This window comes from Podarcis liolepis (assembly GCF_965112155.1).
Source record: "Podarcis liolepis genome assembly, chromosome: 6".
Classification (NCBI taxonomy): Eukaryota; Metazoa; Chordata; class Lepidosauria; order Squamata; family Lacertidae; genus Podarcis; species Podarcis liolepis.
In genome coordinates this window covers 79,629,678-79,654,364 of record NC_139559.1, presented here as the reverse complement: position 1 = coordinate 79,654,364, position 24,687 = coordinate 79,629,678, and the positions used below count along the sequence as shown (strand labels likewise).

At 40.1% G+C, this 24,687-nt stretch overlaps 1 protein-coding gene across 12 annotated transcripts in view; it reads right to left on the bottom strand.

Annotated features, from left to right (window-relative positions):
* The window catches only part of NTNG1 (netrin G1), a 217,757-nt gene that overhangs the window by 35,295 nt on the left and 157,775 nt on the right, over nucleotides 1-24,687 (bottom strand). For 6 of the 12 annotated variants that reach the window (XM_083511111.1, XM_083511106.1, XM_083511113.1 and 3 more), the window contains exons 6-7: nucleotides 10,618-10,683; nucleotides 7,882-7,941 (exon numbers count right to left, since the gene is read on the bottom strand). The exons of 4 other annotated variants lie outside the window; for them this stretch is intronic. In XM_083511111.1, the coding sequence (XP_083367237.1) occupies nucleotides 7,882-7,941; nucleotides 10,618-10,683 (126 nt within the window). The remainder of the gene's footprint in view (nucleotides 1-7,881; nucleotides 7,942-10,617; nucleotides 10,684-24,687) is intronic. 2 more of the 12 variants (XM_083511115.1, XM_083511108.1) reach the window with 1 other exon arrangement.

The following is a 24,687-nucleotide window of genomic DNA, read 5'->3' as shown; positions in this document are numbered from 1 at the left end:
AAATAAATGAAGCATGAATAGATTATGAATGAACAGCAGCACAACATGTTAATTAATGTTACAGTAGCGTACATGGACAACCACAGATGTCTGACTGTATGAAGGTGGTATCTCTTTTCAGGCAGGTTAGAATGATTAGACATCCATTACATAGCACTGAGAGTAGTATTATAATCTGTAGGTCTAATGGAGCAGAAGCATTTGCAGCTGTAAACCTTTCATGGGTTTTGTGGGATGGCTTTTGCACAATGTGCAATCATAGCCTCCTTTAAAAAAATAAATAAATACAAAAACCCTGGTGATTTTGCCAGAAGCTGAATGCATTATTGGGAATTTCTCATGATACATGTTGAAGGCTAAATGCACTTTTTTGGGTGGATAGGCTTGCCCTCCCCCTGATGGACCACATTTGCAGCTTTGCTGTGCTTATTAGTCCACCTTTGCCTCTGGTAGCCCATGTGGCCTCCACAGATTGGAGTGCCCTCTGCTGCAGCTGACATGTTTCAGCTGTGACCCCTTCTGACAGACATGGCCTAGTCCTAGTAATCCATTCTCTTATAACCTCTTGGTTAGATTGCTTTGTGGCATTTTATAAGAGGCGGCCTTTGATTGTCTTTAGTTAGTTCAAAATACAGTTACTAAGATGATGAGAATGGGCATTGGTTTCATACCTCATCAGTGCTTACATAGCTGCACTGGCTCCCAATCAATTTCTAGTTCAGTTCAAAGGATTAGTGAATTGAGCCGTGCATGACTTAAGTCTTGGGTACCTGAAGCTCACCTGACTCTACTTCAGCCTACACATACATTAAGGTAGTTTTCAGAGACTTTCCCTTAGGTATTCCACCACCTGAGGTGAGAAGGGTCTTTTTGGTGGTGATGCACCAGTTATGGACTGTTCTCCTTGTGGAGATTTGTTGGGGACTGACTCTGCTATCTTTCTGGCAATAGATGAAATCATTTTCATTTCCCCAGGCCTTTAAAACCATATTCATTGCTGGAGAATCTGATTTTATGCTATACTTATATGAATTTTTAATTGTCTTTAGTTTTTTATTGTTTCTATTTTGTTTATATACGTTGTATATCTGCCCTGGAGAATTCTTAGAAGGATGAGATAGAAATCCTTAAATAAATGAAACAAACATGTGTGGTATAAGTGGCGTTGCCACTTGGAATGTGAATGACTTTTATTTCCACCTTAATGTGTGGTGCCTCCCATCACATGTTCACTGACTGTTCCCCTCAAAATGCCCACCATGAATCGGGATGAATGGAACTGAGGGGATACTGATTGAAGATGTTTGACAGCTAAAGAAGGAAGTGGATGCTTGATGTACATGCAACTGCCTGTTTTGGTAAACCTTGTGCCCTGGAGTATCATGGAGACTTATTTCCTTCAATAGACCAGGTTCCGGGTGCATGAAAGTAAAAATTCAACATGTGAACTAACTCTTTAGCTATGGAGAAGTCAAGGAAAACGCAAGATAGAAATCTGTCAGTGGGACAAGGCATTCAAATGACAGGTATCACCTCTTCCTGATAGAAAAATGTAGCCCAATGCCTTCATATTTATGTCTCTGCTGCGTTGGACCAAAATCTTATGCTTGCTAGTTACTAGCTGCAACATTTTCCTCTTTCTTGTTTTAGTATAGAATTCTGACAGCTCTGCGATAACTCCCATATTTTATTTCAAATTAAGTGTTAGTTAGAATTAGCAGCCTACATTTAAATAGCTAGATGAAGCCATGCTCTTATCATACTATATTAGGCAAGAATGCTGCATTTGCACAGTCAGCTTATCACATGAAATGGCTATACAGACAATGCAAGAGAGTTGGAACTCTCTTATTAAGTGCTTATGGGGAAGAGCAAAAGCTCAGCGATAGCTTTGTGTGCAGAAGATCCCAGGTTCAATCCCTGCCATCTCCAGGTGGGGAGAGAACCCTGTCTGAAGTTGAGGCACTGCAGCTAGTCAGCGAAGACAAGACTGAACTCATTGGACTAACGGTCTGACTTGGTTTATGGCAGCTTCCTAGGTTCCTACGAGGCATTTTACCAGTTGAAATATACTCAGAGTCGCAAAGTGATTTCATGCTCTTTATTCAGCTCATAGTGGTGAGGAGGAAATGAATGAATGTCCCCTCAAAGTATCTGCTTTAGATACATTATTTACACAATGGGCTGCACATGATTGGCTAATTCCGGAATTCTACTGTAAGCCAATCAGATTGTGGATTCACTTCTATCTGGAGCATGATTGGGTGGTTCCTGCCAGCCAATCATACTGCTGCATTGTTCTAGGACCAATCAGACTGCTGCATTCTGAATCCTATTGTTCTAAGACCAATCAGACTGCTGCAGTTTGGATCCTATTCAACTCAGTACATAACACCAGTGGTGACAGGCATATCAAGCAACGTGCTCATCACTGGGTTAGCAGCTGATTCACCTGACTGAATGACCCTGGCCATCTTGGAGAGAACTTCTGGATACTGATTGTAATCAAGATGGAAGACTTGTAACAGTGAAGGGGGAAAAAACAGAATGGAACAGAACCCAAGGCAACTTTCCCCAACCACATTAGCCTGGAACTTCCTGGAAGGAAAAAAAAAGTTTTTCATCAATTATTCAATTTCTTAATTGAAGCTTTATAAAGAAGAGCTGTCCTTCCAGCTATGCTTTGAGCAGCTGTTGTCTTGAATTATTTTATTTTTTTAATACAGTGAGCCCCTCTTAGCTATTGAGTCCTGTCTGATGACTATCCTCTCCTGGACACGGAATTAATGCATGTAATAAAGGCGGAGGAGTTTTCCATGACAGACCTCTTTCCCTTTGTGAATTTAAGAGAGTCATTTAGGAGGAAAACACTGGATTGTTAAGTACGAAGTCAATTGCTAATTAATGGCCGTGATCTTTGAAATGGCAAAGCTGCTCAGCAAATTATAATGTTGCCTCCTGTCGCCTACTCTGCCTCTTTATTACTGACTCTGACTTTTCAAGCACATGACTAAGAGTATTTTGGACATGCTGAAGAAGAATAAAGCCCTTCTGACGCACATTCGCTCTTTCACTTCAGGTTCACAGTATTGGTTTCTCTCACCACAAGAGGAACTTTCATGGGAAACCTCACCAACATAAAGTAGAGTTGTCTGCACATCAGGTTGGCCATGCCATGCATCTTTTACCTATCAAAGCCAGCCTTCTCTTAAGCAAAAATGACAATGCAGTCCTACAAGGACAGGCACTTTAGAACCCAGACACCGGACATATTCCTTTAACTACCAAATCAGAGCAGTATGGGTAGGACCTAGCAAAGCCAAAGGAAAGGGGCTCTTTTGACATTCAGGTAACGTATGATGGAGAAATAAAGGAATACTGTGAATTGACAGCACAGGTCTCTCAGCCCTAAGGTTTCTAGCTAAAACAGGTAATATGTCCCTTTTAGAGTCCCAAAGCAAAATGTAAGTGAACAGGTGTTGTTTCTTTCCTCACTGTAACGTTAAGCATACCTGTGGAGCTTGGGTTATTGTCCAAGCTCTTAAAGAGATACATTGTCCAGAAAAGAATACACCTGCCCTATTTTAACCTCAAATTAAATGCACAATATACTTTCATGCTCATTTCTCCAATATCCATGGGATCTGGCTTTTGTTACAATAGTGCAATTTCCTGTCATTCTGGCATGATTCACACTAAACCCATACAGGCCAAACCCATTGGCCAAACTCTAAGCCCATATTGCAAATAATTTCCACCACTCAGCAAACCAACAACAATATGTTGCATAATTTTAAATTGAGAGGTAGTTAAAAGTTGTTGTTTTCAAAGAGTAGGTACTAAAAATTTCCATAGTGCTTAGAATATCTAAAATAGCATAGCAGTCATTACAAGTGACAACCACCACTATACAACCTCTGTTACTATAAGGCATGAATAATGTGAATTCTTTTTTAAAAATGGAAGTGATGCTACCATTGTAACTGCATCACCAAAATAAACAGTTTGGGCACAATCTAGCCAATGTGAAGCATGAAACAAGTTCTATTGATTTCAGCCAGTTAGATTTACAGAGAAATCCTATGCATGTTTATTCAGAAGTAATTCCCATGTTCATTCAAAATTAATTCCCACTGTGTTCCTTGCTTATATTCCAGGCAAGTCTCCCATTGAAATGAATGGGACCTAAAAGTATTTTATGGCTGGATTGTGTCCTTTGGATTCAAAGAACATGTCTTGAAATAATCAAGCTGTGCTTGGATGTAGGCTGAGGGAAAAACAATTAAACTTCCTTTGTAATTGGTTGACATACAAATAACATTTACATAATTACAGCAAAAAACCATATATTGCGGGGAGAAAAGAATAGTTCCACTATGATAACCGGGCGGTGGGGGTGGGGTGGGGTGGGTGTTATATTTAAATCAGGAACTGGAGATAGCGAAAATATCACAGTCCAGCTCTATGGTTCTTAGCAGCTGACAACTTACAAAACCTGCTGTGCTAGGGCAGTAAGGTAAAAAGAAGAAGAGTAACTGACCCTTGGATGGTTAAGTCCAGCCAAAGGCAACTATGGGGTGTGGTGCTCATCTCGCTTCATGCTGAGGGAGACGGCGTTTGTTCACAGACAGCTTTTTGGGTCATGTGGCCAGCATGACTAAATCGCTTCTTCTGGTGCAACAGAACACCATCCCAGAAGCCAGAGTGCATGGAAAAGCCGTTTACCTTTCCTTGCACTGGTATGCTTTCAAACTGCTAGGTTGGCAGGAACTGGGACACAGAAACAGCAGCTCACCCCGTTCCGCAGATTCAAACTGCTGACCTTCCGATCAGCAAGCCCAAGAGGCTCAGTGGTTTAGACCAGTGTTCCCCAACCTTGGGCCTCCAGCTGTTTTTGGACTACAACTCCCATCATCCCTCGCTAGCAAGACCAGTGGTCAAGGATGATGGGAATTGTAGTCCAAAAACAGCTGGAGGCCCAAGGTTGGGGAACACTGGTTTAGACCACAGCACCACCTGCATCCTTGCTAGGCCAGTAGCAGGTAAGGACCTCATTTTATTATTGTTCAAGAGAAGCTCCGGAACAACAGAGATGTGCCATGAAAGGGGCTTTGGGTGCATGGAAGAAACAGTGAAGAGGGAGGCTGCCGTCAGCCACTTCAAATACCATCTACAGCTGTTTCTGAAATGGCCTTAGGGGAATGGGAACAACTGTTCCCCCAGTTACCAAAAGAGGTGATGCTCTTTGTGGAAGAGAACCAAGTTGTTGGTTTTTCCCATGTGACTGGGAATTCCTGATGTTGCTGGAATAGCATGTCTACAGGTAATGTTAGAGCTCTGTCACCCTACTCCGGATACAAAATAGATAAAAACAAACAGTTGAAAGGCATAAACTTCTTTTATCTGCGCAGTTTCTGTAGCACTGAGCTAGAAATGAGACAAATGAATTGGCCATCCATGCAACCAAGGAAATTTTGTGGACTTGTCTTTATACAAGCAAATGTCATTATTCTGTAGGTAAATCTCGATATAATTTTAATTTCTTAGAATATAGAACCTTCTGAGAACCTTTATACACCTATAATTATATGGCTTGTTGGTATGTCTGATTCAACTTATTATTATTTCACAACTTTATCTGTAAACTTACAATCCCACTCCCCAGTTTGTTGACACCTAGAAGAGGCCACCATTTATATCTCCCAGCATTCTGATACACAGCACAGTGCCAGAAGACACAAAAGACACTCCCCCCCATACCCAATTTGGTGCTGCCTCTTTCAGCAACCTGGTGGTGGTAACTAGGGGTGTGAACAACCACAGAAGAATTCCAAGGAAAATAGATGGTTCTCCCCACTTGGGATGTGCCAGATTTTAACCCCATCCTCCATAATTGTCCCTGAGATTTCTGCTCAGCTTTTCTCACTAGCTTTTTGATTTAGTTTGTTGTACTATTACAGACAAAAAATGGTGTGTTAATTCCACTTTTCCTTCCAGCAATCCATTGCGGGGGAGTGGAACTTGGGATTTTCAATTTCAAAACAGCAGAAGGGAGAGGGATGTGAGAGTTCCAAAATGTGCAGTGCCTCTGGTCCACTTCCACAGCTATATCAGAGATATAACCTTCAGTCCACTGCAGCAGCTGCTCAGGGACAAAACAGACTATGGTCCTCACTTCCCAAAGGGTTACACTTTACTAAGTTACAGGTGCAATAAATCCCTTGCAATATTGTTCCACCTTTTCCCTCTTTTAATACTTTGTTATTCCTATAGAAGAACCACCTCTTCTGTTTTAGGTTGCGCTTAGCAGCTGAAGCAGCAATGGAGGGCTAGAAAATGCTCAATGGAAGGAAATCCCCAAAAACGAACATTTCCATTTCTTGCTACCATTGTAGTAACACTATCCTATGATGATATAAAAAACATTTTAAAACCACTGTCCCCACACTATATCAAACTTTCTTATTCTTCTCTTGTACAATATAAATATGGAAACAAATATATTTTTCATTATCAACTTAAAATTTCTACATTAGAAATAATCCAGGTTCGTAGTGTAGGTCATTTATCCATCCCCTGGGGCAAAACAAAGGTCAAGGGTTGTTGTTGTTGTTTTAATCAGCCCATATGCCTTGGCAACTCTCATCCCATGACTAAGGACATATTGAGAACAATAGCTTGGCTTACACAAATATTGCAATGTGTTGTTCACATGCTTAAACAAATAAAATTGAGAAGTGAAAAATAGCAAAAATAGTTCTGGTCTATAAATGACAGATGCTCAGCTGGGACAGACTGTCTGGGAGCTGTCAAGGCAATTGTGCTATGCTTTTAAAATGTCAACATAATTCCATTATTTTGATAAAATATTGAAACCATATCAGGGCACATGGAATCCAATAGATGCAGCCGGTTCACCAGGAGGTTCAAGGCTAGAATTTCCACCAAATTTTGCTTAAAGCAAAATTCAAGGGGAAAACACACGATTCTGCTTAAGCAAAACAACCGAGGATGCTCAAGCAACTTCCCAAAAAGATGAGTGCAGTTTATTGTGTGTGTGGTGCAATACTGCTCACATCAGTTAAACTCCACTGAAAAGAAATGTGGCTACCGAAAAAATGCTGCAACTATTCATTTCAATGTACTTTGTGTGAGAATAATTTTTGGTGGACTGTACCCCATGTTTCCATAAAAGGTGTGAGAAAGTTTCACTGTGGGGTGGTGGTTGGGGAATGGATGTTATATATTGGCTATAACATTCAAGTGCAACTGAACAGTTCCACAAGGACTTTTAACTGCACTCTCTTCTCTCTCAAACCCTTCAATCGGTTCAGGGGTTCCTCTAACTCTCCAGAGCAGATTTAGGGGTTGTGTGGAGAGATGGGAAGGTGGTGAAGTTCTACTGTGCAGTTAAAAGTCCTTGTAGTAGTGGAACTACTTAGCTGGCTACTGCCCAATGATTGTCAAAGGCATATAATGGAATCAATTCTGCATGATTCACTTGCCTGTACTTTACTGGATTATAGTTTCTCATTTACTGTATCAAATTAGTAACACAATCTAGAGGACATCCCTCCCCCAACTTCTGTCAAAAATATGGCTGCTGTGATTTTATGTGTGTGTGTGTGTGTGTGTGTGTATAGGCTGCTCATCAGTAATATATCCCTGGTGGCTTACAAACATGACACAGCCCTAGGAATCATTTTTATGTGCCCCTTTTGTGGTTCATGTCCTTAGCAATGCTTAATTCTTTCATTTGTGCTCACTAATGGGATGATACTAGACACCACATCACACTTATTCCAGATTCATACAGTGCAATCTGTTACACAACACAGGGCAAACACTAGGAAACCACTGTATGAATGCAAGAATTCCTACCTCTTTTGTGGTTTGCAACTTGAACAGAAGAAACAGTAGACAAAGCTAATTTTGGAGCAACTGGATAGGTTTAAAAAATGAAGAGTAGATTAGGAAATTGTCATATAGGCACAAGTTTAAAAAACCAAACAGAACCTAAGATGAATTTGTTGCAGCCCTATATAAACTCACATGGGAGTAAATATTTTGAACTAAATGGGAGTTTCTTTTGCATAGACATGTACAGGATTGCACTATTGGTAATACTGGATGTGGATATTTATGTATGATATATTTGTAAAATAAAACAGGTTTATCTAAGGAGTTAGGTATTCTGGCTATGAAGCTTAAACAGGTGACCTCAGAGAACCCTCACTACTATAAATATAAAGTTAATTAAAACCTTGAACACACACACACACACACACACACACACACACACACAATATGTTGTTGGGATTTCTCAGTTCCTTTTTCATAACATAACTTCTGCTGTACTTCCATGCCCTGATCAAGAGATATTCAATAACTTACTTTGCCAAACCTTTATTAGGCATTACAAATATAGCCCATCATAAAACATCCATATATAATTTATTAAAATATATAAACAAATAAACAGCTATGTAAACATAGCTGCCAATGTTCCCCTTTTTAAAATACAACAGGCTGGGGGGAGGAGGATCTAAGACCCCTAACTGTAGTGTTACAGATGTGTATGTGAGATGCTTGTACATCAAATATAAGTGGTCTAAAATGTCATCAGTACTACATGTTCTGATGGCAACAGATCTATTGGTAGTGGAGGGGTAAGGGGCTAATTCAGTCAGATGCCTCCTTCCTCCTGCTAAACCGGGGTTTCTGAAATTTCGGTCTCCAGCTGTTTTTGGACTACAATTCCCATCATCCCCTACCACTGGTCTTGCCAGCTAGGGATGATGGGAGTTGTAGTCCAAAACAGCTGGAGACCAAAGTTTGTGGAACCCTGTGGTAAACAAACGATCAGGGCTGTCAGCTTCAACAGTATTGGCCATCTGTGTGTGTGTGTGTGTGTGTGTGTGTGAGAGAGAGAGAGAGAGAGAGAGAGAGAGTGCTTATTACACGCTTTTTTAGTTGTTTGATGCTTAGACCGTCCTACTTTATCATAAGCAATTGTAATTGTAACTGTTGCTTTCTGACAAACTGCTAATGGGCTGAGCTAGTCACGCAACCATTTGCAAACTATTCCCTATATGAGAAGGATAGTTCTGTTCCCATTTTACATCATTACCTGAGCATCATAGCTGATGCTTGACCTCTCAGTGCTTAATGCTGTGTTGCTCAAGATTCAGTGGGAAGTTACGTTGAAACCTAAGACCCTTTGCAATTAATTTGTTAAATAACAAAATCCATTAGAAATGCTAAGTGAATCTTAATTCACTCAATGCCATCAATAGTCAATTGCTTGTGAAAAACAAAATAAATAATGTGCTCTCAAATTCAGTGTCAATCTTGATGGAGAGCTGTAGAGGAAAGATCGGTTACTGTAACCTCTTCAAGGGACATTTGAAGAAACTTGTAAAATATAATATGGATTCCATGATTAAGGCAATTCTAGCTGTTAGTAATGTATGTATCTAGGGCAGGCTCAATTTCATCACTATGATCAAGGGCTAGGACTGCATTCATTCCAATCTAGCTCTCCAACAAATTGCTAATACATTTTGTTTTAGCTTAGAAGCTATTTCCTGGATCCTCTTTTGCTCATTTCCTCCTCCATCTGTATTCATTAGAGTTTAAAAGGAACATCCTGTGTATAACGATGGCAAGCTGTAGACCAATATTATTTGCTTTTAAAGAGGGAAAACAAGATAATTCCATGTGATATAATGAACGCATTTACACCTGACCGAATGAATTTGCTGCATAAAAGCTCTGTAGGAGAACAAATGTTTAAAATGATAGCATTTTAACTATATATGTTCTTCATTGTCTTTTTTTTAAAACCATACTCCCAGAATAATCATCAGGCCACAGTCTGACAGTAATTGTGTGTGTGTGTGTGTGTGTGTGTGTGTGTGTGTGAGAAAATGTCACTGGAATTCAGATGTGAAACTAGTGCACTAGGGATTTCAGAAAGAAATATTGCTGTCAGTGCCAGTGGAAATGTAATACTTTAAGCACACAAAAAAGGATACGGGATATGGGAATCAACCTACAGTGTGACTTGACCTCTTGCGGGGGGGGGGGGAATGGAGAAGAGAAAACCCCAGCTTTTTGAAGATGCTGCATTGTTCAAAGAAATTCCCTGAGAATACTGTTCCTACCACCACCATAAGTCTGTCTCAATGCAGCCTCAGCTCTGAATACCAACCGAAATAACATTCATTTCAATTAAGAAAACAAAGCAGAAGAGAGAGACATTAAGAAATGATTTGATGGAGACAAAAGAAATCTCTGGCACTCAAAATTTCTCAAAACTTATTTATCATGCAAACCTTGATGCCTATACAATTCCAGTCTTCTCCAGGGACTCATATTCAATTTAAGCTATAAAAGTGCTTATAACTTTGGTGAGGAAGATCTGTACACGTTATATAAAGCCTTTTCATGTACGATTCATTTTTATGATAATTCCCAGTAGTTGTTTTTGGACAGTATACTTTTTTATTAGTCCCAAGAGAGGAAAAAAAATGTGTTTTGTCCTTTTTGCCATCATCTCAGATTCTATGAAAGCAGTTAAAAGTATAGACCAGTAGGAATTTTACAGAATCCTACCTTGATTTGGGTTAGAAACCCCAAGGGAAGATATATTCGGCCATATCCTATCAAACTTTGGAGGAGCTGCATATATCAGGAAAAATCAGGATTTGTTATTTACATCTGCTGATAGATATTTTTTATTTGTTTTATTTCTAAACAGACGTGTATGGAGAAAAACATAAAGCACAAACATCCATTACTGGACTTTGTCAATGACACACTTGGACAATACATCAAGGCCACATTGAACAAGAACAAGCAATTGATGATTCCCAAAACATTGAATGGACATTTACATCTTTTGTGTGCACGTGTGTGTGTGTGTGTGACATTTCAGCTTTTATAATGTAACATTATCAATTTTGATGTTAAAATATGTATTACAGGAAGGGACACTGGATAACAGGACCTCTCTAATAACTAGGTTCTATGGGGTAAGGCTAGAAACTCATCTGTCAAGGATGATGTTTAGGGATGGTAGGTGGGGCAGTGGAGAGGAGAGGATAGGCTCTGCTCTTTGATTTGTGCCATGTTTGATGATTCCTCGGGAACACTTATATCTCTGGGTAACTTGCTAGTTGAACACATTAAATGATATAGTTATAAACAATTACATGGGTGAACATACTAGGCATACATGCCAAAGACGCCAGTCCAAAGAAAGATGACTTTGACTAACGTTGATAACACTGCTACTTATTATTTGGCATATAAACAACACATCTGTGATGATGGCCCATTCATTGTTCTAGTCATCCAAGTGATGAATTAACACATGTGGACCAGTCTTAACTAGAACCCTACAAACATACACTTCCATTTTGCCTGCAACCACACCTAGTAGTGAAGCAAATAAACAAATTATCAACACTTCCTATTTAAAGCCATACTCTAAATATAAAATCGGAGTATGAGCCTAGGATAGCAAAGGCATTTTACATAATTTTTGGTCCTCCGTGCTCTTGGAAGCTAGACAAAGCCAGGTTTTCAAAAATTATAGCAAAAGATTTAAAAATAAGTAGACTGGGGTTTCTAGAGAGAATGAATACACTTGATTTCTTATAATATCCAGTGAACTATATATGCAGAAAGCAACTAAAGGGAAAAAAATACTTATGTGATAGCAGAAATAATCACTAAGTTTCTATGAACTTGTTGATCACTGTTTTGCTTTCTGATGAGAATTATCAAAGGATTTTTTTCCGCATTGCCCTGGCAGAATTAGAAAATATGTCCTCCACAGCTGTTCTTTAGCTGCAGTAGTGTGTCTGTCTCTCTTCATTAAAACATTCCCATTATGTGTCTTATTTCACTCATGCTAATGACAACAAAAATCACAGGAAAGAAGCACCAATGAAATAAAATTTTGCTTAACGTGAAATAATAATAATAATAATAATAATAATAATAATAATAATAATAATAAATCTAACGTTTTATTGCATTTCAACATGTTTGGGGCATTTATCAACTAGAGAAGTTACAGCATTTTTGTGATTTTCTGTAACCATATTTCACATGCTTCCTCCCCACCACCCCTGATCCTCACACTGTAATTGGTTTCCTGTTTAAAGGCAAGAGATCTGACTTATGTGTGCATGGTTCTCAGTTGTAAGACTTGACACCTCGATGAATTGTGCATTGTTTCTGCTTTGGAAAGGGGCAAGTTGCAGGGTGGAATGTTTGGATATTATTTTGGACTACTGATCAACATGGCAGGCTACTGCTACGTTTGTTCCTTGTGCAAAGCAACCGGTTTCACCAATTTTAATGAAGAAATCAAGCTATTTTGTGCACCCCCTGCTATTCTATTAAATAGACTCAATAGTTTAATGTCTTGTGCAACATGGCAGAGCTCTGCCCCAGTCTTTTCTTTAAAACAAAACAAAACCCCGGCAATAATTTGTTCATTATACACACTTATCAGTTGAAGTTCAGAACATCAGGTTGCCTACCCTGATCTAGTGGATTAATTGGGTAACAGCAATTTTTTGAGAGTGCAATTCTAAGCCTCTCTGTTGGTGGTTGAATGGGGATGGAGCTCATGTTTTTCTCCACCAGTGAAGAGTGCCACTGGTGCTGATGAGACTCTGCTGCAGGCTGGTATATGAGGCGCTGGTGGCTTTTGGAGTGGAATACCAGTAATCAATGTATCCATAGCCTGTGGTTCACCTAAGGGGCTTGATTCTTGAGTTCCACATCTTCACCAGTCTGGAGCTGGCACAGCAAATATATAAAAAGAATATATATATATATAATCTTTCCCCACTCCCTGTTTTGCTCTGGCCATTTATGTAAAAAAAATAAATTCTATACTACTTTGTAGGCCAATTGCCTCACAAAGTGGTGTGCAATCAATAAAATACATTAAAAGGCAATCAATACAACATTATAATAACCTCTCATTAAAACCTTTCTTGCTTGTGGCCCTGGGTTTGGATTGCTTTGGCTGTTAATCTTCAGTTGTGCAATGCAGTTTTATGCATGACTGTTCAGAAAGAAGTCCTCCTGGGTTCAGTGGGTCTTATTCCTTATACGTTTATTTAGAGTTGCAGTCTTGGTCACATTTGACCTCTGAACTGTCTAATATCTCCTTCTCCAACCTTGTGATGCCACAAAAAAACCCCCACATCTCACTGAATAGGGTTTTGGTATCTACCCCTTTATCCATGAGAACTAGATTTCAGAGGTTCTTAAAGATATCTTTATTAGTCACATCCTGTTACATTCTCAGCCTATTTTGATCTGCTCCTCCCATCTCCTCCTTCAACTACTGGATCCTTCAAGCATCTTCCTTTAAAAATAATAATGGTACAGAGCCTCTTCAGCTTTAGATTGAAGCTGCTTCCACTGGGCTGAACCTTGAATTATTTTTAAGCCTTGTTCCACCGCCAGTATATCAATTATTACATTTTCCCCCTGTGACAAATATGGCCCTCATTCTAGGCATTGAGCTTTTCATTTTCCCCCCCCAATTTGTGGCTGGATACAGCATGAACACTGCCCAATCTCTGCACATTTGGCTTTTAAAAAAATGCTTGAATAGTGGGATGAAAACTTCTGAGTCACTCAGAGATTCTTCTGGAGGCTGCCTGTGAAGTCTTTAGGTAACTGGAAAAGATGACTCATTCTCAACAGGCTTCAATCAGAATCCTTTAATAGCCAGGCCATATAATAGCCACTCATTCATTTACCGCAATTTGTTAAGAACTCTCTTTTCCTGAGCAGCAGGAAAATAACATAATAGTTCTGAGATCTCTGCAGGGGTATAGGTAAGTCTGAGGAGAAAGATATTGAATTGTAAAATGCAGCCGGTGATCTCAAAGGGCTGTTTTTTTTATTATTAAAAAGTGTAGGGGTTGTGGGTATGCACAAAGACAGAACTTTTTATTTATTAAATTTATATGCTATTACATTTCCTCCAGAGATGAAGTTGAGATACTTTTAATCTGATTTAGCATTTTAACTTTTGTATGTTCTAAAGTATGGCCGTACATCTGTCTTAATTTTATCTTTTTATGAACTGCTTAGAGGGTTTTTAATAATAATAATTAAGTGGTGTATAAATCTTAATAAATAAATGACATTCAAAAAGTACCCACATAGTTTGCCATTCAGGTACTGACAAAGATTTGCTTTGCTTTTGTAAATTGTTTTCAGCAGCTGCGTTTTTTTGAAAGAGATATTCAGATTCTGATGTTTTTTTTTAAAAAAAATCACCCAATGCCATATAAAACATATTCATACTTAATTATGATGTTTTGGGCTTTATGCTGAACAGCGTGCTGTGATGGTTGCTAGCAAATATTTGTTTTTAATTATTTTGATTATGACATGTATACAGGATATACAACATATGCAAAATATAATAATAATAATAATAATAACCAAATGCAAGCTTTCATACCAAAAATAGGTAAGCTATAATGTTATCAGTTACTCCAAATTATGTAAAGTGTGGGGGAAGCATATTCTTATAAAATGCTTAGCTCACTGTGCTTACCGGTATCAGCCCCACTCCTCTGGGGAATTTCTTATGGTTATTTTGATATCAGTAGTATGGGTCAGACCTACACAATTTGCTAAACAAAATGCATCTATGATATATGGTGATTTTTTCTCTTGCTGGAAGCAAAACCAGGAAATTTACTGAGCCACTAGTGGATGATCCCACACGGCTGGTGACCTGTGTTAGGCTTTGTGGGTCAAAACTGAAAGTCCACTGAAAATACGGCAGGCTTCTTCAACCTCGGCCCTCCAGATGTTTTGAGACTACAATTCCCATCATCCCTGACCACTGGTCCTGCTAGCTAGGGAACATGGGAGTTGTAGGCCAAAAACATCTGGAGGGCCGAGGTTGAGGAAACCTGAAATCTGGCATACCCTCCAACATTTCTCCGATGAAAATAGGAACGTATAATAATAATAATAATACCCCTCCCATCTGACTGGGTTGCCGCAGCCACTCTGGGTGGTTTCTAACATTTATAAAACATTAAACATTAAAAAAACTTCCTTATACTGGGCTGTCTTCAGATATCTTCTAAAGCTTGTAAAGTTACTTATTTTCTTGGATTGGGGGTTGCATAACTCCACACTCTCCAACTTCTCTGATGAAAATAGGGACGTCCTAAGGAAAAGCAGGACATTCCAGGATCAAATCAGAAACTGGGATGGCTTCTGTAAATCCGGGACTGTCCTTGGAAAATAGGGACACTTGGATGGTCTGATATGGAGATCAGAATGAGGCCAGAGGATGCGATACCGCTCCCTGTTCTATCTGTTCTGTATATATGGAATAAAGGAATGAACAAGACTATATTTGGCATGTGATGAAAGGTCCGAATGTTTAACAGGGCTAATGGCATGTTTTGGTCATGGTATGGTCTACTAGACAGGTGTCTATAATGTAACATATATCAACCAACCAATCACCATTCACTCCTTTTTCTCCACAATAGGCATTGCACTAATTAATGGAATTAATTAATTATTCCTGGTTCTTACCTTAGCCAAGAACAGATGTAGACTTTTAAGGGTGGTTCACATAGTCACTTGGCAGAAAAATGGCCAGAGACACAAACATAATTGATGAATTGGTGTTTGTTTGAGGGTGGTGGGCAGCACATGCTGGATCCTTGCCTAGGTGAGAGTAAATTGGCACCAAAATGATGTTTTTCTATAATAAAAGTGAGGGATATGACTGGTAGTGAGTGACATGTGGTGCTGCACAAGATGAATCTTTAGACAACTAAATATGTTATATGGCCAAAACATACATAGAACATGATATCTGTGATTGGATCTCCTGATTTTTTCGCCTTTGAGAACTTTCACCCATTTTTGAGGGGTGTGGGGGTTGTTGATGAAGAAAGGGGGTGGCTCTCCCTTCTGCTTTTTGCCTTTCAGAAGATCAGGGAGAAGTTCAGCAGTGTGGGAAGAGCTGTTACAAGGATTTGTGCTGTGTTTTGTTGGCTGGCCTCCACCATTTATATTTTCCAGTATTGTCTCAGAAAAATGTTTCATTGAGACATATTGTCATCCTCAGCAGCATTCTGGGAAGAAATTGGTGCCCACCCCCCCTGTAGCTCCTAGCAAAGCTTTAAAAAAATGAGGGCTGTCTGCCTTAGAAGTCATGAGTTTAACTTCTCCCACCATTGAAATTCAGTCCCCATGCCCTAAAAATATGGAAACACCTATCCACTTACATAACCTTTGAATGGGTCACAAAAAAGCCCTGGTTATATGTTCCCATGCCTGTCCACAGTTAAGTTGGACCCTAGAACCTACACTGGCAGAACGGGGGGTGGGGTGGGGGGAATTTGCCCATAGAGGAATCAACAGCTATGCTTCTCATAGCATGGAGATAAGCATTGTCACTAATACCTGCTAAAGACACAGCTACAACACAGCTACAAGTTGGCAACGCCAGCTGTGAGCTATCTTTTTAATCGGATACGTGTTTGCTTCCTCCAGTACCAAGGTGGATAACTCTGAAAACTACTGGCAGATGGGTTTCCCTAAGGCACATGTACAAAGAAATGAGTGACCCCTTTGTTTTTTTCAGAGATAGCTATGTGAAATCTGTGGGCTCTCAAACCTCAGGAACCAGATTGTTGCTAGAGTGATCAGATGCAAAGGAGGAAAGGGCCTGTGTACCTTTAGCGGTGGTAGAGGAGAGGGATTTCCAGCAGGTGTAACTTTCCCTCACCCCTATCTGACAAGCTGCATCTGCTAAAATTCCCTCTTCTCCACACCTATTAAAAGCACAGGAGTCCCATCTTTCTCTTCATCTGGTCACACTAATTGCTGCTGCCCTTAGGCCTCTTCCGGGGAAAGAAAGTGAGCACTGGGGTTGCTAGGCAACCGCTCCTGGTCTGCTTACCGAGAAGAGAGAAGCAGGAAATTTGTTAAACTATTCCAACTGCCTGCCTCCCTCCTTCATGACAGAGGACTGTGTAAAACGTATAATTGCATACCAGTGTGCCTTAGGCTGGGGTGGGAAACCCCGTGGTCCTCTGGAGGTTGAAGCCCAAATCCCATCAGCTTCAGCCAGCTTGGCATATAGTCGGGACAGATGGGAGCTGTAACCCAACACCTGCAGCTCCCTGTGTCTCTTCCATCCCCTGCCTTAGGCCCAACTGCGGACATTTTAATAATATATTTAGTCTTTTCTGAATGTTCACTGCAATACTTACGGTAGGATACTTGTAAGCTGCTTAGGGATACCCCCCCCCCCCCAATGTAAAGGTAGACCATGACTTAAAGTTGACATGTATTTTAGCTGATAATGCATGGGCAAAATTCAACCAAGGAGATCTATAAGCAGAAGCCCTGTGCAAGGACTTCTTATTGGACAATGGGGCTGTTCCCCATCCTCCCTCTGTGGTGGGGGTTCGGGAGATGCTCCACCACTTGGGCAAATAAGAGAGTGAGGATCATTCTGTTTAGCAAGCTGAAATGCTCATGCAGCCTGAACATTCAGAATAGTACAATGGTGAAGTCCACTCTTCATTTTCAACTGTTGTTTTCTTAAAAAACAACAACTGTTAATTCTGATTTTTAATGACAATTTTAATGTATACTTTATATTCTCCACAAACCTCTTGGGAGATTTTATTTACAGTTAGGAAGCACATGCATTTTCTGTCTCATTCTGTTTTGTTTGCTTGGAGCAAGGGACTGGGTTACTGTTCACACTTGTGAACGAACCTGAAACTGTCCTTTGGTTGGGCTGTTTTTCATCAGAAAAGCTTGTCTGATTCTTAGGGCAATGTTCCAAGCAGCACAGTGGCTGTGTCTAGCCACATTTAATTTCCCACAGCACCCCAGGGTCTGAGAATTGCTTAAGTGTCTGCTGTACAAGGGAGGAGGATGGGAAGCAAACCAGAGTAAGTTGAATCTGCTTCAAGTGATGTCCCTGGCCTGGCCTCTCATTAATTGCCCTGCTCACCCACCCTACCACTGGTTCACTGCATTGTGCTATTCCAATTCTCTTCTAGTGCCAGTGTTGGATTAGTAGCGCCCCAATCATCATATTAAGTTATGCACGCAGCAGCAGCAAAGCTCTGCAAGGATATTCTGAGCTCACCTGCTAAAAAATGGCTGTGAAGGGATGGGGTTCAGAAATTCAAAAAGTGGCCTGCATTGAAAACATATCGGGGCATCATAATCCTCATCGATTACTGGTTGGTTTACAACATAAAAATATAAAATGCATAGCATAATAGCAGAACACTCTATAGACATATTATATATTATAGGGTATGGTTTTCCTAATATAACACCATCTGGCTATATCACATGGCCACATTCAAGTTTATTTTTTCTTACTGCCCAATCCTAGGTGTGTTTATACAGAAGTATGCTCCAAATAACTCAGAGGGACTTGCTAGGAAAACATGCCTAGGATTGGGTTCTTAGCTGTCTTAAAGTGAAGACAAGATTCTTCACTTTAAGAGTTTCATTCCATTTCCCACTCTGGCCAACCATTTGCTGCTGAATATGTTTTGAATTGTAGTTCTTCTATAATGACTACAACCAGATCCAGTGTGAGAGTAAATATTGTAGGAAACTGTTAAGATAAGCTTACTGATGCAAAAGCTAGAGTCAGGAGAAGTTATAATACGGTGCACAGGAGGTAGGGAAGAACCCTCAGCAAAGTGTGACAACTTTTGTGTGTGAGAAAGGAGAGGAGAATGTGAGAACAGGAGTGTTACAAGTCTCAAGGGTGTCCCTATTTTCATCCATGAAATGCTGGAGGATATGATAACACAGAAATGAAACTATGTTTTCTTCCCATTTCTTCTTTCAATAAGAACCCCTGCAATGCTTCAGAGATAATCCCATACCTCTTAAAGTACAGGAACATAAGACTAAACCTGCTCAATCAGACCAAAGGTCTATGTAGTCCAAGCTTTCTCTTTGTAGCCAGCCAGATGCCTTTGAGATACCGAAAAATCAGGACATGAGAGTTACAGCGACTAGCAATCATACAGACATCGTAACTATTAGCTAGTGAAGGCTTTTCCTTTATTTAATCGCTTTTTACAACTGCCTTAAGTTAGTGGCTGTGTCATGTTTTGTGATAGGGAATAGGAGTCAACCTACACAGGCAGCAACAGAATCACTTGATACAACTTTTTTACTTGGGCTGTACCACTTTCTACTCATGACAGGAGACCTCAGGTGTAGGCACTGTTCTACAAAAAGGAAAGTTTCTGTCAATGGCTGATAAAATAAACACTCTGGTAGCAAATCTCAGCATAGTTTATGGCCAGAATGGTTTCCCTAACACTCTTGAAAGAAGAGTGGGCAGGAGGGAAATATTTCAGTGTCTCTGAATATTAGCTCTTTAGCAACTTCTGAATCCTCCTTTCCACAGAGCAGAAGATTTCATTTTTTCACAGAGGTACCCAAACTTGAGATCCCACTGTAGCATATTTTTAAAACCATGTTGGCCTCAAGTTATGTGGTCGACTTGCTGCCAGATTGAGGAACCAGACCACCTTGCAGAATGGTTGTGACATAAGTAATGATTGCTTCCCTTCCCAGTATCTCATAATTCTAGTAACAGGATCAGAGCAGTTTAAAAAAACACAGTTAAAAAAAATTAAAATTAAAAAGCCCTTTTTAAAAAAGAAAGTTTCATTTGAAACCGTCTGGTTTGAAAAAAATGCTAACATGACACAAGCATGCTTTATGTAACTAGGAGCTAATAATGCAATTCCAACCATGTCTACTCAGAAGAAAATTCAGCAGACCTTATTCCCAGGTAAGTGGGGTTAGGACTGCAGCCAACAGATCTGTTTCTTATGGCTATGCTTTATTTAAAATGAGGGTGAATGTAATTTAGAGTGTAGCAACCCAGCATTTAGCATATGATATCAGTAGCATTTTCTCTGAATATAGCTTTTTTACTTGGGACAGAGGTGCTGGAAAGCCTTTTCTGTTGCTGCCCCCTCCTTTTTACTTCATTCTCTACAAATCTTTTTCCATATCTGGTTAATTAATGTATGTGTGCAGTATACAGTCAATTTGTACATCTCATTAGTGTGAATTATTATGCCGAAGACAACTAGGCTTGCCAATATTGTAATCGATTACCGTAGCTGTGACTTTAACAGCAGCTTGTCATTCAGACATTAGCAAGTGATTATATTTTTCTCCATGCTGTGAAAAGTGTCACCTGCAGATTATTATTTTTTGCACACCAAGCAACCACTAAAGCCAGAAGAGGCGGCCTGTCTAGGCTTGTTTTAGCCAGTTGTCAGCATCATAGGCAGTATTATTTATTACCGAGCAAACGAAATGGTTAGGAGAATTGAAAATCTTCTAATGCAAACAGAAATTATCTTGATTAGAACTATTAAATCAGTAGTATACCTTAGTTTCAACATTTATCTGCAATTGAAGATGGTGTCAAATCAAAGAAAATTATATTGGGTATGTAACAGCTCCCACATGATCACATTTGAAGAAAACAAAACACACAGTTCTTAACAAATACAGGCACCTCCCGATTTGTGTGGGGGTTGAGTTCCAAGTCACTGCGTGCTTGTGTGAAATCATGTGCAATCTAAACACCCCATTCTGCCCCTGCTCTGTTCTGCCCCACCCCATTCTGCCCTTCTAATGATGTTTTTTATAACGTTTCTGGGTCACTTCCAATTTTAGTGCTGTGTGTGTGTACCTAAAATGGGGGTTGCCTGTAAACAACTCCCTTCACCCTATGTTGCACCCGAAAGGGTGGAATTCGGCATAGTTGTAAGTAGGGTACCTATGAACAGAAGGAGGTCTGCTCATGCAACAGGGCTTTTCTTATCCCCCTCAAACCCACCTAAACCTCTTCTGTGAGTTGCCCAAACTTCCAGGTACAGAGTGAGGAGAACAGGGAAAGTTCCTTTGTATGAGCGGACTTCGTTCCACTTATGCAACAACTTAGTTGAATTCTGGCCTAAGACATTTATGCTTACTTAGGAGTTAGATGCCCTTCAGTGTAATTCCGTGTATATTTACTTAGATGTAACTCTACCTGAATTCAATGGGGCTTACTCCTAGGTAAGTGTACAGAGGATTGAGCTCTTAACGCATGGCTTCAGTGATATCCATGCCACAGAATGACTCTTGGCCACAATGGATCACTTGTGTGGGGTGGTGACTCCCCCCCCCCCAAGAATCCCAGGAACCGTAGTTTCTGAAAGGTGCTAGCAGTTGTAGCTCTGTGAAGGACAGTTCCCAGGATTCTCTTGGGGGAAGTGCTTTAAATCTATGTAATGTCTGCAGCTTTAATTGAGGGAAACTTTACATGAACCTCTAGTGGTGCAGGATAAACCACAGTGGCGGCGGCAGCAACCACGTTGCTAACTCCTATTATACATATTGGATCCGACTCCATAAATGGGCCTATCTCCCACTCAGCTTAGTGGCAATTACTTCTAAATAAATATGCACAAGACTGGACTGTTTGTTTGTTTCTTTATAAATCCTTCAGCCTCTAGTGTTGGACGTGGTTCTTGGAGAGCACTTGGCAGGGCTCTTCAGAATTGGTGCCAGCCTTACATACAATATTAATTTATCTTTTTCATTGTTTATGAAAAGTATTTATCCTTCACCCCAATGTGGAGTCTATTAATAAAGTAGTACAATGACAAATGTCAACATGGCATGCAAAGTATATTAGGTTTGATATCTCAAGGACTAATTGGAAAACAGTTGTGTGTCCCTGCCCTCGTGTGTTTGTGTGTGTTGTTGTTGTTGTGGTGGTGGTGGTGGTGTATGTGTTGGGATGGGTCCTTTATAGCACCCTGGCCAAACACTGCACCTTCTGTTACCACGATACCCCCAGACCCCCCCCCCCAAAATAATTCCCTGTGGCAGAGGGACTTTGCTATTGGTTGGTTTACCACACTGCCAGCTTTCTAAAGACAACTGCCTTTCACTGTACAAAACAACACTTAGTGATTGCTGATCCACAGCCACTCATGCAGTAAAGGGATAGTTGTTCTTTTTCAAGTGGAAAACATGAAGTAGTAGTAAGCTGGTTTTGAGAATTGACTCTGATATACTTCCTAACATGGTTTTAGAATGTTTGGCAGATTTTCGAGTCCAAACTTCATGCTTCACTTTGCATGGTCATAAGCGTCTATCCATTTTTAGGAGTAAGTCTAAGCACGGACACATTTTGGTGCAATTGTCTACTCTTAAGTCATACTCAAACTAATGCCATAAGCAATATTTTCTGAAAAGGACAATCATCAGTTAGTTTTTCCAAAACAACAGCATCATCATATTTCTTGTACAAATACTATATATTATGACCAGAGTATATATGTCAATTAACACGTCAATTAACACGTCAATTTCACTTTCTCATTTTCCCAACCTTAAATTTGGTTCATCCCCTTTCCTTATTTGCAAAATAAGAGGGGGGAAAGTCTGCACAGGAATTTATCTGCATTTTTGCATCCCTTCTACTAAACACATTTTAGCACAATTTTGCCTAATTTATACATTTTTGCAAGCAGTTTCTCCTGATATAATATAGACGTGTATGTCATTTTGCCTAAGATATGTATTTTTGTATCACAATTTTTGGATGGAGAACAGAATGCCACTTGAAGAAAGAGTTACTTAATACTTGGGAAAGTGTAAACTAGATTGCTCACATTAAAATGTGAACCAAATTTCTCCCCTTCTCCTATGTAGTGTAGGAGAAATTTAATCAAGGAAAATAGTGTGGCATAAATGACTGAATCCTCCCTTCCTGAGGCCAGCAGCCAGGAACTGACGTCTGCCTATAGCTACTGCTATTAGTACATTGACTGTTATTGCTGTTACTTTAAGAGGGCGATCCTGTTCATAGGTCTTACTTGGACCTTCAACTGTGTTTAAAATTTTATCCTAAGTCTGCACCATGTGTCTTGCAGCCAGTAGGTTGTAAGATGTGTGTGTCGTGTCCATGTCTTTTACTCTTTCTATGAGCATTTGGGGAGGTGATTCCTCTGTCTCATCTCCAGTTCCATTTTGCAGCTTCAGATGGTTTGCACAGATGTGAATGAGGGGAAGGGGAGGCCCAGAAGGAAGTAGATTTTTCTTTCTCTTTCTTTCATATACATTTGATTTTCAAGCTTGGTTAGAAAAATTGTAGTGGCGTCCTACAGCTTTTGGGTTGCTCTATTGGTCCTGGATTGTGGTTAGCAGTGCTGCCTGCATTCTTGCTATTCAATCTGTATATTGTTATGAGTGTGTGTGCTAGACACCCTAAATTCCTGGGTCTAATCGGTGTTAGAATATAATTACAGTTTGGTGTTAAAACTGGTGGCTAGACCCATGTGTGTATTTGAGCTATGTACTAGAATAAGAGTTGGTCGACAGTGGAACAGACTCCCATGAGAGGTGGTGGGCTCTCCTTCCTTGGAGGTTTTAAAGCAGAGGTTGGATTACCATCTGCCATGTATGATCAAATTGAGATTCCTGCATTACAGGGGGTTGGACTAGATGGCCCTTGGGGCCCCTTCGAACTCCACAATTCTGAGATTCTCAGTTGAAGGAGAGCGTGTGCCTACTCATTTGCAAATGAGATTTGCCCTTGATCCTTTGTCATACTAATCACTCATTACCCTCAAACTATCACCTCACAGAGGAACCTAGTCCTGGCTTAATGAGTTTTTGACACTATGTACTAGAATACATAGCATTGTCAGAAAGTTCTTCCTGATGTTTAGCCACAATCTCATTTCTTAAAACTTGAATCCATTGGATTGAGTTCTATCCTCTAAAGCAGGAGAAATTAAGCTTTCTCCATCTTCCGTGTGACAGCCCTTAGATATCTGAAAATGGCTATTTTATCTCCTTTTACTCTCCTCTTTTCCAAGTTCAACATACTGGAACTCCCTCAACCGTTCCTCATAAGGCTTGGTTTCCAGACCCTTGATCATCTTGGTTGTCTTCCTCTGCACACATTCCAGCTTGTCAACATTCTTCTTAAATTGTGGCACCCAGAACTGGACACAGAATAAAATATTACTTCCCTTGATTGGGACACTACACTTCTATTGATGCAGCCTAGAATAGCATTAGCTTTTCTCTCTCTTTCTTTCTTCTGCATCACATTGCTGACTCATGTGAAGCTTGTGATTTACTAAGATCCTCCTAGATCCTTTTCACATGTACTATGGGCAAGCCAGGTGCCTCACCCCGGTCTTATATTTGCACAGCTGGTTCTTCCTGCCTAACTGTAGAACCTTACATTTGTCCCTGCTGAAATTCATTTTGTTAGTTTTGGCCCAGTTCTCCAGTCAGTTCGGTGAGCGGGTTCTTAGAATTGGAGATCGGAGTTATGCAACAGATATTGTAAGTAGCGGGCTGGAGAGAGTGTCAGAGAGCAACATTTGAGAACAATGGTTGAGGCGTCCTTAAAACCAAGGCCGCTGTGGCTATGGGAGAAGTCAGAACCTCTTGGGGTGTGAATGCTGTGAACCCCTCCTTCGTAGGCTTGGGTTGTATATATGTATAAATAAGCCTAAAGACACCACAGTTTCCTAATTTCCAAGAGGAAACACTGACCCTGAGTAAGCACATTAA